At 43.0% G+C, this 19466-nt stretch overlaps 1 protein-coding gene across 3 annotated transcripts in view; it reads left to right on the forward strand.

Annotated features, from left to right (window-relative positions):
* Positions 1–18622, forward strand: part of LOC109905310 (cullin-4B) — a 29195-nt gene extending 10573 nt beyond the window's left edge. For 2 of the 3 annotated variants that reach the window (XM_020502611.2, XM_031790290.1), the window contains exons 19-21: positions 898–1070; positions 1749–1901; positions 4189–5483. In XM_020502611.2, coding sequence (XP_020358200.1) covers positions 898–1070; positions 1749–1901; positions 4189–4284 — 422 coding nt within the window. In that variant the 3' untranslated portion in view covers positions 4285–5483. Of the gene's footprint in view, positions 1–897; positions 1071–1748; positions 1902–4188; positions 5484–18512 lie in introns of those variants that run through there. The other variant, XM_031790289.1, reaches the window with a different exon arrangement.
* The last annotated feature ends 844 nt before the right edge of the window (positions 18623–19466 follow it).

Here is a 19466-nt window from a genome sequence, read left to right on the forward strand (position 1 = left end):
AAGATACAGGTGTCTTTCCTAACTCAGTTGCCAGAGAAGAAGGAAACTGCTCAGAGATTTCAACATGAGGCCAATGGTGACTTTAAAACATTTGGAGTTTAATGGCTGTCATAGTAGTAAAACTGAGGATGGATCAACAACATTGTAGTTATTCCACAATACTACCCTAAAACACACTGTGAAAAGAAGGAAGCCTGTACAGAATACAAATCACAAAACACGTACCCTGTTTGTAACAGGGCATGAAAGTAATACTGCTAACAATACAGTCTTATGTTTGGTGCAAATCCAATACAACACATTACTGAATATCACTCTTCATATTTTCAAGCATAGTGGTGGCTGCATCATGTTATGGGTATGCTTGTAATCGTTAAGGGCTGGGGAGTTTATTGTTTTTTTAGGATAAAATGGAAATGGATTGGAGCTAAGCACAGGCAAAATCCTAGAGGAAAACCTGGTTGTCTGCTTTCCACTAGACATTGGGAGATGAATTTACCTTTCAGCAGAACAATAACCTAAAACACAAGGCCAAATCTACACTGGAGTTGCTTACCAAGAAGAAAGTAAGTGTTCCTGAGCTCGCCAAGTTATTATTTTGACTTAAATCTACTTGAAAATCTATGGCAAGACCTGAAGATGGTCAACAATCCAGAAAGACTAACAGCTGTAATTGCTGCCAAAGGTGCTTCTACAAAGTATTGACTCAGAAGAGTGAATACTTATGTAAATGAGAGATTTCTGTATTTCATTTTCAGTAAATATGCTAAAATATCTAAACACGTTTTCAGATTATCATTATGGGGTATTGTAATCCATTTTAAATTTGGGCTGTAACACAACCAAATGTGGAATAAGGGTATGAATACTTTCTGAAGGCACTGTGTGTATGTGCAGAGGACGGCGAGCTGCGACGGACCCTGCAGTCTTTGGCATGTGGCAAGGCACGGGTCATCCACAAAGTCCCCAAGAGCAAAGACGTGGAGGACGGAGACAAGTTCTCCTGCAACGATGACTTCAAACACAAACTCTTCAGGATCAAGATCAACCAGATCCAGATGAAAGAAACGGTAAATTCGCTCACTCACAGCAGGGTTGTGTTCGTTAGGATAATTGTTTTTTTTAAAGCTTTTTATAGGACTGCAGTTTTTTTTGTTGGACAGGTAGCCTCTGCCTGTTCCAGTTTTGGTGCATTTCAAATAGGAATATGAGTGCCAGTCTAGTCTAGTTGTAGTGCTGCTGGTACAGAGCTAGCCAATGCCCCCTAGAGGCAGGTGTTCAAATACCAAGTCTGTAATATGTTTCCACTTCATCAGTCTCCTCCAATAGTTAGGTTTCCTTTCAATTGGCAACAGGTTTTCATGCAAATATTCTAATATCCACATAAATAACATTTTCCCACCAGAGATATGTTACCATCAAATTGAGTCATTGTGGGTAAGTCTGCGTGATGACGTAGTGCACGTAAAAATTACTTTGGCCGTCAGTCAAGCTGTGTTTCCTCCACATTGGTGTGGCTGACTTCCGCGTTAAGCGAGCAGTGTGATAAGAAGTAGGGCGGCCATGCAGGTTATGTTTCGGGGGGCCTATGTCATGATTTTTATTTATTTTTTTATCCAACATTTTACTCTCATAAGGTTGGATGGAAACCTGGTACTGGTTTATTTTTAACGTCTATAAAGCAGGAAAAAAAACTAGGGAAAAGTGAACATTAGCCACTTATTAATGTGGTGAATTGTCCTTGGTAGGTGGAAGAGCAAGCCAGCACCACGGAACGAGTCTACCAGGACCGGCAGTATCAGATCGACGCCGCCATCGTCCGGATCATGAAGATGAGGAAAACTCTGAGCCATAATCTCTTGGTGTCGGAAGTGTACAACCAACTCAAGTTCCCCGTAAAGGTGAGTGAACGGGGAACAAACATGTTTGAAACACACGACCTTGTGTGCAGGAAGATAACTATTCACTCGGGTGAGGTTCCCAAACGCTTTGTTCCTAATGTGGTATTTTATTTCTCTTGATGGCCCAAACTGACTGTCCAACATAGTGCGTTCGGAAAGTATTCAGACCCTTTGGCTTTTTCCACATTTTGTTAGGTTACAGCCTTATTCTAAAATTGATTAAATAAAAACAATTCATCAATCTACACACAATACACCACAATGACAAAGTGTAAAAACGTATTTTATTTTTTTGCAAATGTATAATAAATAACATCTTATTTACATAAGTATTCAGACCCATTGCATCCTGTTTCCATTGATCATCCTTGAGATGTTTCTACAACTTGATTGGTCCACCTGTGATTAATTCAATTGATTGGACATGATTTGGAAAGGCACACACCTGTCTCTCTAATGTGCCACAGTTGGCAGTGCATGTCAGAGCAAAAACCAAGCCACGAGGTCGAAGGAATTGTCCATAGAGCTGCGAGACAGGATTGTGTCCAGGCACAGATCTGGGTATGGGTAGCAAATAAAATTCTACAGCATTGAAGGTCTCCAAGAATGCGGTGGCCTCCATCATTCTTAAATGGAAGAAGATTTGAACCACCACTCTTCCTAAAGCTGGCTGCCCAGCCTAACTAAGCAATCGGAGGAGAAGGGCCTTTGTCAGGGTGGTGACCAAGAACCCAATGGTCACTCTGACATAGCTCCAGAGTCTTCTGTGAAGATGGGAGAGCCTTCCAGAAGGACAACCATTTCTGCAGAACTCCACCCATATTAAGCCTTTATGGTAGAATGGCCAGATGGAAGCCACTCCTCAGTAAAAGGCACGTGACAGCCTGATTGGAGTTTGCCAAAATGCACCTAAAGGACTCTGACCATGAGAAACAAGATTCTATGGTCTGATGAAAACAAGATTAAACACTCTGGCCTGAATGCCAAGCGTCACGTCAGGAGGAATCCTGGCACCATCCCTACGGTGCAGCATCATACTGTGTGAATGTTTTTCAGCGGCAGGGACTTGGAGACTAGTCAGGATTGAGGGAAGATGAGCGGAGCAAAGTACAGAGATCCTTGATGAAAACCTGCTCAAGACCTCAGACTGGGGCACAGGTTCACCTTCCAACAGGACAATGACCCTAAGCACACAGTCAAGACAATGCATGAGTGGCTTCGGGATGAGTCCTTGATTGGCCCAGCCAGAGCTCTGCAGCGACACTCCCCATCCTACCTGACAGAGCAAGAGGATTAGCAGAGCGGAATGAGAGAACTCCCCAAATACAGGTGTGCCAAGCTTGTAGCGTCATACCCAAGAAGACTCAAGGCTGTAATCACTGCCAAGGGTGCTTCAGCGAAAATCTGAGTAAAGGGTTATGTAATTGTTTGGAGGATATATTGGCACGGGTGTTTCGTCTCGGGGTGCAAACCGTGACAATATGTCCTCCAAACACTGGCTTCATCACTTTTATTAAATGGGTTACCAACATATTGAAATAATGATTAATGAAAATATGTCAATGTTATTTTGATGAATTTATTCATACTGTTTCATCCTTCCACGACATATAGTCCCAATGCAAATCTAGGGTTGCTACTCAAGCCAGCAGTTTGTTCATTGTATCGGTTAGGTTGCCATAGTCGTGAAGCCTTGTTCTATATCTGTGGATGCGACCTAGCTGTTCGTTGTAAATGTTCTGTTGCCAGAATAATAGCATATAGTTGCTGCTTTTGTGTTTTGACCAGTTTTATATTGAAATTACTTTGGCATAAAAATCATGCTAATTCATGATTTCGACTGGCTGAGAAGAGCTGCCTGCCTGTCTCTTGTTCCTACTCCCGACCCGTTCATTACTATGGAACAGCTGGAGATCAAATTTCAATATTGAAACAATGTTGCAAATATCGGAGAGACAGCAAGGTTTATACGAATCTCTGCTGTTGAAGTCCAAAAGAAATGGGAGATGATGTCTAGATGCTTCTTACAGTGGAGATCAAGTTTATAAATTACCTAGCTGGGCTGATGAGACAGTGGATTGCTGAATAGGCATTTCAACGTCATAGACTTAGCCGGCGGTAACTTGTGGAATAGACATCAGCTGGAAGACTGTTTTCATCAATCAGCATCCAGGATTAGACCCATCCATTGTATTAAGATGCATGGAAACTGTACAAGCATTTCATAGTGGACTGTTACTTTGAGGTTTCATGTTTTTCTGTTTGCTAACACTCATCTTCTCAACAGCCTGCTGACCTAAAGAAGAGAATAGAGTCTCTCATTGACAGAGATTACATGGAGCGCGACAAGGAGAACCCCAACCAATACAACTATGTAGCTTAAAGAGCGAGGGATGAAGAGGAGGAGGGGGGGGGGGGGGAGCAGGTGGTCTAGTCAGGCTGAAGTCTTCTCTAAGCACTCGGTACCTTGGATGTCAGCGTTACCCTCTTCAACCCAGCGACCGACAACTGAATGGATACAGCTCTGCGGGACTTTGTCAGGGGCCTGTTTTCCTGTGGACTGCATTTCCATTAAAACAAGAATATCGTCCATTCTTTTCTCAGTGCCGCTCCGTGAGAATTGAACTTAGCTACCTTGGACAAGAAGAAAAACAGACCAACCAATGTTGTTCAGTTTTTTTTTTTTTTTTTTTACAGAGGGGGAAAATAAGTTTCTTTTCAAACGTAGATCTTTGTCCATCGGCGTTCTGCGCCTTGTTTTTTTAAGTCACTACTTTTTACTTTTAATTCACTCTGTACTATCCCATGCGCAAATGTTCAAATGCATATCATTACTCTTACCATACTACACTTGGAAGAGAGCGAAACAAATAAACTGAAGCTTGTCTCAATGTTGCATGTGAGACCCATGGATAAACATTCACATTAGGATTTTCTTTTTCTGTGGTGGATTTGAGTGTCAGATGTGGGCACCTGCAGCCAAGTCATACGATTCTCCATAGCTATTAGTCTCAAACTACTCCTGTTCATCAACAGCAATCAATGAGACGATTAAGTAGCTAGGCGATTATTATGAGGAATTGACAGTACGTGCCAAAAATGGAGCACTTTTCTTATAGGGGTTGTAAATGCTGCTAACCAAACACTAACTTTTACAAGTTGTATGCATTTAGTTTTCCGTTTCACTTTTGCCCTGATTGTTTCAATGTTTGCTTTTTGTATATACAAGACTTTACAAATGCATTGACATTTTAAGTGCAAACAAACTTCGACAGTCACCCCGCCTTTAGGTCTTGTTCTTAACTCCTAGAGATGATCTACTACTAAAAGCACAGCGACATCAGTCCCTGTTACCCCTCATGTTTTCAAGTATAATATCTCAATTTACAAGCATTCTATTCTTTGTAAGTCCTCTCTGTAGGGCTTATGGAAGGCCTTGCGTTTGGGCATTAATGGAGTTGTTTGAAATCTCAACAGATAAAAAATACTTTGTTTGAGAAATCATGCTTGACTGGACTTTGCCATGTGTCTGAATAAATTGTTTGTTTTCTTGCTTCAGATTAAAGTAATTGTCAGTGTTTCTATGTTGCTTTCCCCCATCTATTAATTCCTAGACATTCTTGCAGTTTCTCTTAATGCAAGGCAAAGTTGACATCCTAATAATGAGAGGATGAAATGTCTTGAAGAATCAATAATTATGATTTCTCATCGGGACAGATTTGTCTTGTTTAAATACCATAGAAGATTAATATCAGAATTTTAACACTCCTATTACCTTTCTTTCACTAACCTCAAAGGCTTATTTATATATTTCCCCAAGTGTGAGACAGAGTTTTGCATGCAATATATAATATTGGGTTACCAGCTAGAAATATTTTTTATAAAAAGTGTAAGACTAGTGTCCAGCTGAAGCTAACAAGCAACAGGTAACGCAATTAGCCGGGAGGCTAATCGGCATACAGACACAGACAAGACAACTAAGCCTTGCACTGTAAACAGGTTGGCCCAGACCTTGACCCTTATTCGTAGCATGCTGTCGACCTGTAAGAAAAAAGCTTAACAGACGACAAAACACTGCAGAGCGCTCCTGTGAGGAGCAAGCTTCGCCCAATTTGGAGTATACTCTACACACTCAACGAAAAACACATATGGAGTCTTCTTCATAGCCGATGTTGTTGCCGGTGATGTCTTGTGAGGACCTGACTTACAACAGGCCTACAAGCCCTCAGTCCAGCCTCTCAGCCTATTGCGGACAGTCTGAGCACTGATGGGGGGGATTGTACATTCCTGGTGTAACTCGGGCAGTTGTTGTTGAGATCCTGTACCTGTCCCACAGGTGTGATGTTCGGATGTACCGATCCTGTGCAGGTGTTGTTACACATGGTCTTCCACTGTGAAGATGATCTGCTGTCCGTCCTGTCTCCCTGTAGCGCTGTCTTAGGTTTCTCACAGTACGGACATTGCAATTTATTGCCCTGGCCACATCTGCAGTCCTCATGCCTAAGGCACATTCACACAGATGAGCAGGGACCCTGGACATCTTTCTTTTGGTGTTTTTCAGAGTCAGTAGAAAGGCCTCTTTAGTGTCCTAAGTTTTCATAACTGTTACCTTAATTGCCTACCATCTGTAAGCTGTTAGTGTCTTAACAACCGTTCCACAGGTGCATGTTCATTAATTGTTTATGGTTCATTTGAACATGCATGGGAAACAGCTACTCATTCAAGGGTTTTTCTTTATTTTTACTATTTTCTACATTGTAGAATAATAGTGAAGACATCAACACTATGATATAACACATATGGAATCATGTAGTAACCAAAAAAGTGTTAAACGAATCAAAATATATTTTAGATTCTTCAAAGTAGCCACCCTTTGCCTTGATGACTGCTTTGCACACTCTTGGCATTCTCTCAACCAGCTTCACCTGGAATGCTTTTCCAACAGTCTTGAAGGAGTTCCCACATATGCTGAGCACTTGTTGGCTGCTTTTCCTTCACTCTGCGGTCCAACTCATCCCAAAACATCTCAATTGGGTTGAGGTCGGGTGACTGTGGAGTCCAGGTCTTCTGATGCAGGACTCCATCGCTCTCCTTCTTGGTCAAATAGCCCTTACACAGCCTGGAGGTGTGTTGGGTCATTGTCCTGTTGAAAAACAAATGATTATCCTACTAAGCGCAAACGCGATGGGATGGCGTATCCCTGCCGAATGCTGTGGTAGCCATGCTGGTTAAGTGTGCCTTGAATTCTAAATAAATCACTGACAGTGTCACCAGCAAACTACCTCCACACCATCACTCCTCCATGATTCACAGTGAGAACCACACATGCAGAGATCATTTGTTCTCCTACTCTGCATCACAAAGACACAGTGGTTGTGGACTCATCAGACCAAAGGACAGATTTCCACCAGTCTAATGTCCATTGCTCGTGTTTCTTGGCCCAAGAAAGTCTCTTCTTATTGGTGTCCTTTTTAGTGTTTTTTTTTTGTTGTTGCAGCAATTCGACCATGAAGGCCTGATTCACACAGTCTCCTCTGAACAGTTGATGTTAAGATGTGTCTTTTAATTGAACTCTGTGAAGCATTTATTTGGGCTGCAATTCCTGAGACTTTTAACTCTAATGGACTTATCCTCTGCAGAAGAGGTAACTCTGGGTCTTCCTTTCTAGTGGCGGTCCTCATGAGAGCCAGTTTCATCATAGACTGCACTTGAAGAAACTTTGAAAGTTCTTGAAATTTTACGGATTGACTGACCTTCATGTCTTAAAGTAATGATGGACTGTCATTTCTCTTTGCTTATTTGAGCTGTTCTTGGCATAATATGTAATATAATACCAACCCTACCTTATCACAACACAACTGATTGGCTCAAAAATTAATTCCACAAATTAACTTAACAAGACACACCTTTTAATTGAAATGCATTCCAGGTGACTACCTCAAGAAGCTGTTTAAGAATGTGCAAAGCTGTCATCAAGACAAAGGGTGGCTACTTTGAAGAATCTCAAATCTCAAATATATTCGTTTGACACTTTTTTTTTTGGTTACTACATGATTCCCTGTGTTATTTCATAGTTTTGATGTCTTTACTACAATGTAGAAAATAGTCAAAGAAAAACCCTTGAATGATTAGGTGTGTCCAAACTTTTGACTGGTTCTGTGTATTTATATTCCAGCTGTCAACAGTGAAGAGGCGGTTCCGGGAGGCTGGCAGACTTCCTCTGTCCAGTGTCTGTGTTCTTTTGCCCATCTTAATCTTTTATTTTTATTGGCCAGTCTGAAATCTGGCTTTTTTTTTTGCAACTCTGCCTGGAAGGCCAGCATCCCGGAGTTGCCTCTTCACTGTTGACGTTGAGACTGGTGTTTTGTGGGTACTATTTAATGAAGCTGCCAGTTGAGGCATCTGTTTCTCAAACTAGACACACAAATGTACTTGTCCTCTTGCTCATTTGTGCACCGGGGTCTCCCACTCCTCATTCTATTCTGGTTAGAGCCAGTTTACTCTGTTCTGTGAAGGGAGTAGTACAAGCATTGTATGAGATCTTCAGTTTCTTGGCAATTTTTTGCATGGAATAGCCTTCATTTCTGATGAGTTTCAGAAGAAAGTTCTTTGTTTCTGGCCATTTGTAGCCTGTAATCGAACCCACAAATGCTGATGCTCCAGATACTCAACTAGTCTAAAGAAGGACATTTTTATTGCTTCTTTAATCAGAACAACAGTTTTCAGCTGTGCTAACATAATTGCAAAAGGGTTTTCTAATGATCAATCAACACAATGTGCCATTGGAACACAGGAGTGATGATTGTTGATAATGGGCCTCTGTACACCTATGTAGATATTCCATAAAAAATCTGACGTTTCCAGCTACAATAGTCGTTTACCACATTAACCATGTCTATACAGTATTTCTGATCAATTCTATGTTATTTTAATGGACAAAAATTTGCTTTTCTTTCAAAAACAAGGACATTTCTAAGTGACCTCAAACTTTTAAATGGTAATGTGCATTAAGACGATTCCAATAGAGTCCCACAGTGGAAGAGTCATAATATCCATAAAATCCTAGTGGTCAAACAGGGAAATGGTTCCAATTGTTTTTCCACCATACATTTGTCAGAGGGAAGATTTAGAAACACTTCAAATAAGGGCTGTGTTTCGTGTAGGCTTACCCTGGCATGACGATTCGATAACCATGTAGTAAATCTCTCTCGGACAAGGTAACTTTTATCAAAATATTTGCCTGTATTTACCACCCACAAATTAAATGCTAATTACCTGCTAATGTGGATGTCATAAAGAACTACAAATGCCATAATAATCTGGGTGAGACTACCGAATCGATGCAAAGGTAAGAATCTCTGGATTAACTAATGTTAGTTAAATTTAGTAATGAATACATTTTTACATTTCTTTAAATCTGCAAGTTTTAAATTGAAACAAGACCTGTTTTCAAAAGTGACAGCTAGAGACACTTTTGTGCAGGAGCTTGCAGCGATTTGTAGTCTTGCATGATGTCTAATTTGCTGTGGGATAGAGGAAGCTGCAGGTACTGTGATTTGAGCTATCGGATTGGCCAGAGCAGTAGCCATACTTGATTTAGCTCTCTGGATCCACCAGGTAGGTGGAGTTTGTCCCTTCAGATGAAATGGTTGAAAATGTGAAGACCTTGCCTACTAGGTGCGCATGGCAGCTGGATCAAGTGCACCTACCGCCAATGGCGCAAGACAAATTTGAAAAGTCAGTATTCGACTTCCATCCATGTCTGAGGACATCGGGAGATGATGTGGAAATAGTGAGCGCTGTTACCTTTAAGTAGGTTTGGTTTTGCTAGGGATGGCGGGCATCTGCCTCTAATTCCAAAGGTTTGCAGGTTTGAATCCAGCGATAGAATGTTTTTGTTTTTTTTGCTTTCCCAAACCTTAACCCTTACCTTAACCATTCGGAGTTAATGCCTAACCTTAAGATTTTGGCATTAATGCCTGAACTTAAACCGAAACACTTGATGTTTGAGAAACATGGATGAACGTCTAATTCTGACATAAGACTGTGAGAGCTAGATGTGATACTAGCCTACTTGAGATTTCATAGCTTTTTTCAACCATGACCAGAGCGAGACTGTGAAAGGTTTTATTTTAATTTTATTTTTCCCCTTTTTATCCCTAATTTCATGGTATCCAGTTGATAATTAGTCTTGTCCCATCGCTGTAACTCCCGTACGGACTCGGGAGAGGTGAAAGTCAAGAGCCGTGCGTCCTCTGAATCACGACCCAGGCAAGCCTCCACAGGAGTCGCTAGAGCGCAATGGGACAAGGACATCCTGGCCGGCCAAACCCTCCCCTAACCCGGACGCTGCTAGGCCAATTGTGCGCCACCCTATGGGTCTCCCGGTCGTGGCCCGGCTGCAACAGAGCATGGGCTCAAGCCAGGATCTCTAGTGGCACAGCTAGCACTGCGGTGCAGTGCCTTAAACCACTGCCCCACTCGGGAGGCCCAAGATCTGCTGTTTTTATGAGTGAGTTCATGTTTAAGTTTGTATTCAGCACTGCGAGGGGGGCAAAAGGGGGCTTAGCCTCCTCAGTTGAAACTTGTGCCACCGCAGTTTTAGTTTTATGTCCTTATAGATAAAAAATAGATTAAAATGGTTGAGTGACTGGTTGGCATGAAATCTGTATCTCCTCAGCACTGTATCAGCACCATGGACTGGGCACACCATGGAGTGTGTGTGTGTTTGTGTGTAGGGGGGCTGTGGAAAGCCACTGGGTGGTTAGGTATGACCTTTTATTTAACTAGGCAAGTAATTTTAGAAAAAATCTTATTTACAATGACAGCCTACCAAACTGCAAAAGTCCTCCTGCGGGGACGAGGGACAGACAAAAAAAAAATATTTTTTAAATATAGGACAAAACACACATCACGACAAGAGAGACAACACTACATAAAGAGAGACCTAAGACGACAACATAGCATGGCAGCAACACAACACGACAACAACATGGTAGCGACACAACATGGCAGCAGCACAAAACATGGAACAAACATTATTGGGCACAGACAACAGCACGAAGGGCATGAAAGTAGAGACAACAACATATCACACAACTGTCAGTAAGAGTGTCCATGTTTGAGTCTTTGAATGAAGAGATTGAGATAAAACTATCCAGTTTGAGTGTTTGTTGCAGCTCGTTCCAGTCGCTAGCTGCAGCGAACTGAAAAGACAAAAAGACTATGATCTAAATACCCAGCCAGAAGTACTTTCTACTCCACCCATTCCATTGGTCCCCATGCAATACAGTGTAGACTTCTAAATTACATATTGGTTTATAGATCAAAAACTATTATGTGCCCATGTATAAGTGGTGTTGGGAGTACTCAGTGGGGTCTGTAGAATCTACAGTCGTGGCCAAAAGTTCTGAGAATCACACAATTATTAATTTTCACAAAGTCTGCTGCCTCAGTTTGTATGATTGCAATTTGCATATACTCCAGAATGTTATGAAGAGTGACCAGATGAATTACAATTACCTCTTTACCATGCAAATGACCTGAATCACAAAAAAAAAAATCCACAGAGCTTGCTCAGGAATGGCAGCAGGCAGGTGTGAGTGCTTCTGCACGCACAGTGAGGCGAAGACTTTTGGAGGATGGCCCGGTGTCAAGAAGGGCAGCAAAGAAGCCACTTCTCTCCAGGAAAAACCTCATGGACAGACTGATATTCTGCAAAATGTACAGGGATTGGACTGTTGAGGGCTGGGGTAAAGTCATTTTCTCTGATGAGTCACCTTTCCGATTGTTTGGGGCATCCGGAAAAGAGCTTATCCGTAGAAGACAATGTGAGAGCTACCATCAGTCCTGTGTCATGCCAACAGTAAAGCATCCTGTAACCATGTGTGGGGTTGCTTCTCAGCCAAGGGAGTGGGCTCACTCACAATTTTGCCTAAGAACACAGCCATGAATAAAGAATGGTACCAACACATCCTCCGGAAGCAACTTCTCCCATCCATCCAGGAACAGTTTGGTGACGAACAATGCCTTTTCCTGCATGATGGAGCACCTTGCCATAAGGCAAAAGTGATAACTAAGTGGCTCTGGGAACAAAACATCAATATTTTGGGTCCATGGCCAGGAAGCTCCCCAGACCTTAATCCCATTGAGAACGTGTGGTCAATCCTCAAGAGGCAGGTGGACAAACAAAAACTCACAAATTCTGACAAACTCCAAGCATTGATTATGCAAGAATGGGCTGCCATCAGTCAGGATGTGTTCCAGAAGTTAATTGACAGCATGCCAGGGTGGATTGCAGAGGTCTTGAAAAAAACGGGTCAACACTGCAAATATTGACTCTTTGCATCAACTTCATGTAATTGTCAATAAAAGCCTTTGACACTTATGAAATGCTTGTAATTATACTTCAGTGTAACATCTGACAAAAATATCTAAAGACACTGAAGCAGCAAACTTTGTGGAAATTAATATTTGTGTCATTCTCAACTTTTGGCCACGACTGTATATATGGTGTTATTTCATAGGGGACTGAGGTCTAAATACCCAGCACCACTTTCTACTCTACCCACTCCATTCACTGCAATGCAATACATTGTAGGCCTATGCAAACCTTCTGACCTTAGTTCCTTTTTTATGTCTCTATTTTAGTTTGGTCAGGGCGTGAGTTGGGGTGGGCATTCTATGTTTTGTGTTCTATGTTTTCTATTTCTATGTGTTTGGCCTGGTATGGTTCCCAATCAGAGGCAGCTGGCAATCGTACTTAGGTAGCCTGTTCCCACCTGTTGTTTGTGGGTAGTTATTTTCTGTTTTTAGTGTTTTTGTTGCACCTTACAGAACTGTTTTGTTTTTTTGTCGTGTTTTCTCCTTTGTTATTTTTGTGTTTGGTTTAATAAATATAACATGAACATTTACCACGCTGCGCATTGGTCCGATCCATACTATTCGTCATCAGAAGAGGAAGACAATCGTTACAGCCTATAAATTACATCTTAGTTTATAGATCAAAAACTATTCTATGAGCCAATATAAAAGTGGTGTTTGGAGTACTCAGTAGGGTCTGTAGAATCTATATATTGTGTTATTTCATGGGGGACTGAGGTTTAAATACAGGGCAACACTTTCTACTCCATTGGTCCAAATGCAATACATTGTATACATTTCATATTGGCTTATAAATATATATCCCATGTGCAGAAATGTACGTGTGGGTGGGAGTACTCAGTACGGTCTGTAGAAAGCACCTTCAAATGTCCCGGTAATATCCATGGCCCTGAAGGCAATGCCTATATTCACACTAAACTATCAACACTCAAAGACAAACACATGGCAAAACTTTTAGTCAAAACATTTTATTTTTTTAACAATTTAAACGTAATGAATATCAACCATGCTATAGGTACAGTCACTTCAGTCACCAATTTTACAAAATGAGTCAGTTAAAATTCATGGTCAAACACACTCTAGGATACATTCATGTCGGTCCCCCATTTTATGAAATGTTTAGGCATAAAATGTATGGTTCTAAAACACTCTATGATACCTACATTCAGTCATTTCAATCCCTCATGGAATATAATAATTAAATTAGTGATGGGCACCGATATGGAAAATCTATATAGCGATATCAGTTGCCTTTTATCAGACCTCGGGATAAGACCCAGATGCAGACGGTTTGAAATATTAAATATTTATTTACAAAACAGGGGGCAGGTGAACGACAGGTCAAGGGCAGGCAGAGGTCAGTAATCCAGGGCAGGGCAAGCAGAATGGTCAAAACCGGGAGAACTAGAATATAGGAACTAATGAGAAACAGGAGTACAATAGGCTTAACAAGACGAACTGGCAACAGACCAACAGAAAACACAGGTATGAATGCACAGGGGATAATGGGGAAAATGGGCGAGAGACAAGCAAAACAGATCAGGGTGTGACACCTTTTTCAGTTTGATATTGACGTCATAGCGATTCGTAGAAAATACATTGCAACTGTGAATGTTCACTTTTCTGTGAAGTCCAGACAACTGCTTGTGGATTGCCCATTGGGCCAGGTGTATTCTGGTGGCCTAAACCTACCTAACCATTTTCGTTAAAATGGGAAGCCCATCCACACCACACCCCATCCACAGTTGATGCTAAGCAGCCTGTTTTTGTTTTAGTGTTAGATTTTGTACGTTTTTTAAAGTATGCTGAGCAGACTGTGAGAAGGGCTGTGAAAGGGCTTTGTGCATGCAGGAACAGTCATGTAGGCTTTATTACTGAATAGTGTAGGTTAACAGGAAGAATAAACCAATATTACAATATGCCTTGATCATATTGATATTAAATGGTATCAATATATCAAATGAGCAATATTGGTGCCCACCACAACATGAAATAACACATTTATATTTAAGTATCATTTTATCATTAGGCATATAGCTTCATTTCAGAAGTGTGCTGTATCATTCATGCTTAAAACCTTAACTTCTTTCAACTAAGTCATTTCCTCTCTGATAAGTCATGTAAAACAAAGTCTTGCGTGCCATTGTGGAAAGTGTATTCACATTCCTCACACATAAGACTGCTTTAGAGAACAAGCACACAAGCACCACAACTGCTACTGTTGTTAAGGCTACGGATCCGTTTTTTCTGGACCATGTTTCTTGGTGGTGCAAATAGGCCTACCTGTGAGAACTTTTTAAAATACGTACCACTTCTTTCCTATTCATCACGAGTCAACATAAAGATACCATTATTTGGAGTGGTAAGCATGAGCCAAAATTTGCCTCACTTGACAAAACACACTTGAGTGTATCCTCGCTTATTTTGATGTCAAACTCTCCAGTTACATGCTGCTCATCTGATTAAGTTTTCAGAGAGCGTATGATTTCCTCATATGATAAACCTCATTTGATAAACCACAACTTCCTGTCTCTAGTTGGTAGTATTCATTCCCAATATCTTTGGTGTCTGAGATTTGATTGGGCTGCACCACTGACACTCCATCTACTGTATGAACTCTTGGCTACATCAGAATGAGAATCAGAAGCAGGTTCTTTAGCCTCAAGAGTGTTGGTGCATTTTACACATTAAGTTGGATAACTTGAAGATCTTCTCAGAGCAGTTGACATTCCCTCATTTAAACTCTACAAGCAATAGGTTTTGTACCGGATCCTCATTTGCATTCTCTGTTTGTATCCGGTATGAAGGTAAGACCCAGATGCAGACAACGTCAAATTAACAATGGTTTAATAATCCAACAGGGGCAGGCAATAGACAGGTCAAGGCAGGCAGGGGTCAGTAAACCAGAGGTGGGGTAACGGTACCGGATGGCAGGCAGGCAGGATCAGGGTAGGCAGAGGTCAAAAATCCAGAGGTGGGGCAAAGGTACAGGTCAGCAGGCAGGCTCAGGCGGAACGGTCAGGTGGGCTCAGAGTCAGGACAGGGTCAAAACCAGGAGGGTGAGAAGAAGAGAGACTGGGGAAAGCAGGAGCTGAGAACAAAAACACTGGTTGACTTGACAAACAAGACGGACTGGCAACAGACAAACAGAGAACACAGGTATAAATACAAAGGGGATAATGGGGAAGATGGGTGACACCTGGAGGGGGGTGGAGCCAATCGCAAAGACAGGTGAAACAGATCAGGGTGTGACATATCGTACTGTTTTCTTGAATTTCACCTTGTTGTCTCTAGCATTAGAATGTATAAATGTGTCACAGTCCGCTTTAAGACTAAATCCATTTTTCAATGGGATGTACTTGAACTTGACATGATTTTGAGTTGCATTGAGAATTGGCCTGTATCTGAAGGTAGGCCAATCAAAGTGATACCAATTTGCACAGATATCACATGCTAACATTGCTTGTTTACTGTTATTTGGTGTTTTATAGAAACACCATGTTTACGTTTCGCTGCATTTCTCCTCCCCACTCAGTGTTTGATTGGTGTTTTTGTATCAATTAGTTTGTCTTGACTGTGTTGCACTGACTTACATTTGTGCTGTCATCCTCATCTCCTATCTCATTACATTACATTACCGTGATTGGGAGTCCCATAGGGCGGCGCACAATTGGCCCAGCATCGTTAGGGTTTGGCCAGGGTAGGCCTCATTGTAAATAAAAATGTGTTCTTAACTGACTTGCCTAGTTAAATAAAAAATAAACATATGGATGACCGGCTAAAAGGGTAGTTCAACTCAAGCTGTTCCTCAATCTGATTAACAAGATGTTGAATGTTACCTCTTCTTGTCCCACATATTCCTAAGATTTTTTAACACTAGTGACAACTGGTTTTCCAATTGGCCATTGAAAGTGTTTTTGACACACCAAAATGGAAGAAGCATTTCGCTTCCTGAAGTGCCACCATACACAGCAAAGCCATTGGTTATGTCACACCCTGATCTGTTTCACCTCTCTTTGTGCTTGTCTCCACCCCCCTCCAGGTGTCACTCAGCTTCCCATTATCCCCTGTGTATTTATACCTGTGTTTGCTGTTTGTCTGTTGCCAGTTCGTCTTGTCTTTGTCAGGTCTTTCCCGTGGTCTTTCCCGTCTTCCTGTTTCACTAGTTCTGTTTTCTAGTTTTTCCCGGTTCTGACCACTCTGCCTGCCCTGACCCCAAGCCTGCCTGCCGTCCTGATTCTGACCTGATCACGAGCCTCTGCCTGCCCTTGACCTGCCATTTGCCTGCCCCGTGTTTCTAATAAATAATCTGAGAACTGTACTATCCTCATCCCATATCTGGGTCATATCCTGAGTCGTGATAGCTACGCTGTCTCCTCCCAGGGAGCCACCATTGGAAGACACAAGGAGTTACCACTCATCGCCTTGGCTTTCGAGCCTCTCCAGGAGGCTACCATCTTCTCCAAGTTGGACCTCCGGAACGCCTACCATCTGGTACGGATCTGGGAAGAGGGTGAGTGGAAGACCGCCTTTAACATGGCTAGCAGGCACTACGTATACGTGGTGATGTAGTTCGGACTGACCAACGCTCCTGCTGTGTTCCAGGCCCTGGTCAATGACGAACTGGGACATGTTGAACCGGTTCGTATTCATCTACCTTGGTGACATCCTCGTGTTTTCCCACTCAGCTCAAGAACATGTCAGACAAGTCCTCCAGCATCTTCTGGAGAACCAGCTGTACGTCAAAGCGGAAAAATGCAAATTCCATCGCTCCACCATCTGGGCTACATCTTAGCTGCAGGCAACATCCAGATGGATCCTGAAAGGGTGAGAGCGGTGGTGGATTGGCCCAAACCCACCTCCAGAGTGCAGCTGCAACACTTCCTGGGGTTTGCCAATTTCTACCACCGGTTCATCCAGGGCTACAACACTCGGGCTTCTCTCCTGTCAGCACTCACCTCTCCCAAGGTCCCATTTACGTGGTCTCCAGCTGCATACCAGGTGTTCTTGGACCTCAAACACTAATTCACTACTGCCCCCATCCTATTACGTCCTGGCAGTTTGTGGTGGAGGTCGACGCTTCGGACATCGGCGTGGGAGCTGCCCTGTCCCAGCGTTCAGCCCAAGACCAAAAGCTACATTCTTGCACTTTCCTCTCTCATCATCTCAACCCCACATAAAGGCACTGGTTAGAGGGGACGGAACACGCATTCATAGTATGGACAGATCACAAAAACCTGGAATATCACTGCACCCCGGGGGGCGGCTAACGAGATGTTTGTCCCAGACTCTATCTGTTCCTCGGTTCTGGAATCGTCTCTTTCCTCTCGACTGGCCTGCCAGCCTGGCTCCCATCGGAGCCTGGTCTTTTGTACGACAACGTTTTTGGTGGCCCACCTTGGTTACTGACATCTCCGCGTTTGTCGCCGCCTGCACCATGTGTGCCCAGAATAAGACTCCTCTGCTAGCTCCGGCTGGCCTCCTTCAACCCCTTCCCGTCCCTGGTCACATATATCCCTGGACTTTGTCACTGGTCTCCCGCCATCTGATCTCAACATGGTTATTCTTATCGTGGTGGACCGGTTTTCCAAAGCCGCCCACTTCCCTCTCCCCAAGCCGCCCACATCCCTCTCCGCAAGCTACCCTCAGCCAAGGAGGCGGCCCAGCTCATGGTGCAGTACATCTTCCGGATCCATGGACTTCCAGGGGATGTGGTCTCTGACCCGGGTCCTTAGTTCTCGTCAGTTCTGGAGGGCGTTCTGCACGCTCATTGGGTCGTCGGCCAGCCTTCTCCTCCGGGTTCCACCCTCAGTCTAATGGCCAGTCGGAGTGAGCCAATCAAGACCCGGAGATGACTCTTCGCTGCCTGGTCTCCGCCAATCTCACCAAGCATACCCTCAGCCCAGATGTTCGTCCACCGTTGTCGCTGTACCTAGAAGAGAGCTTGGTCAGCTCTTCTCAAGACCACCTCCAGGTATCGATAACAAGATGACCGTCACCAGACCCCGGCTCCCTGTTATAGTCTCGGGCAGATGGTATGGCTGTCCAGTCGGGATCTGCCCCTCCAGGTAGAGTCCCGCAAGCTGTCCCCGCTGTTTTATCAGCCCTTTCCCCATCTCCAAGATCCTTAGCCCCTCTGCTGTTTGTCTTCTGTTGCCCCCATCACACTTTTCATGTGTCTAGGATTAAACCTCTGTCTCACAGCCTTTTGTCTCCTGTTTCTCCCAGTTATGACCATTCTGCCTGCCCTGACCCCGAGCCTGCCTGCTGTCCTGTACCTGCCTGCCCTCGACACGCCCTTTGCCTGCCCCGTGTTTCTAATAAATCTGGGACCTGTACTATCCGCCTCCCGTGTCTGCATCTGGGTCATATCCTGAGTCATGATAGGTTAGGCACCACAAAAAGGTTTACATCAGCAAGAGCAGAGCATGCCAGGGTTAATGTTTGGGATAGTTTTATTTACACCATCCCAGCAGCCCAAAAAAATTAAGTATATTTTCTTCTAAATAACTTTGCCCTGTGCTTCTCCGAGCATGCATTTCGTATATCCTAGGCCTATAGGCTATGGATCATTTGTTTGAGACAACACTACATAGAGGCACACTTGATATTGCATGCCCAGCATAGAATCAGGCAAGAGGGGCAGCACATGTTTTTTTTGTTTAAAGAAAAGCAAAAAGAAATTGCTGGCCTTCTAGGCAGGGTTGCAAAAAAAGCCATATCTCAGACTGGCTGATTAAAAAGATTAAGATGGGCAACAGAACAGACACTGGACAGAGGAACCCTGCCTAGAAGGCCAGCGTTCCGGAGTTGCCTCTTCACTGTTGACGTTGAGACTGGTGTGTTGCGGGTACTATTTAATGAAGCTGCCAGTAGAGGACTTGTGAGGCGTCTGTTTCTCAAACTAGGCACTCTAATGTAATGTGCACCGGGGCCAAGGGAGTAGTACACAGCGTTGTACGAAATCTTCAGTTTCTTGGCAATTTCTTGCATGGAATAGCCTTCATTTCTGAGAACAAGAATAGACTGAATAGTTTCAGAAGAAAGTTATTTGTGGCCATTTTGAGCCTGTAATCAAATCCACAAATGCTGATGTTCCAGATATTCAACTAGTCTAAAGGTCAGTTTTATTGATTATTTAATCAGTACAACAGTTTTCAGCTCTGCTAACATAATTGCAAA

Source organism: Oncorhynchus kisutch, linkage group LG15 (genome assembly GCF_002021735.2).
Source record: "Oncorhynchus kisutch isolate 150728-3 linkage group LG15, Okis_V2, whole genome shotgun sequence".
Taxonomy (NCBI): domain Eukaryota; kingdom Metazoa; phylum Chordata; class Actinopteri; order Salmoniformes; family Salmonidae; genus Oncorhynchus; species Oncorhynchus kisutch.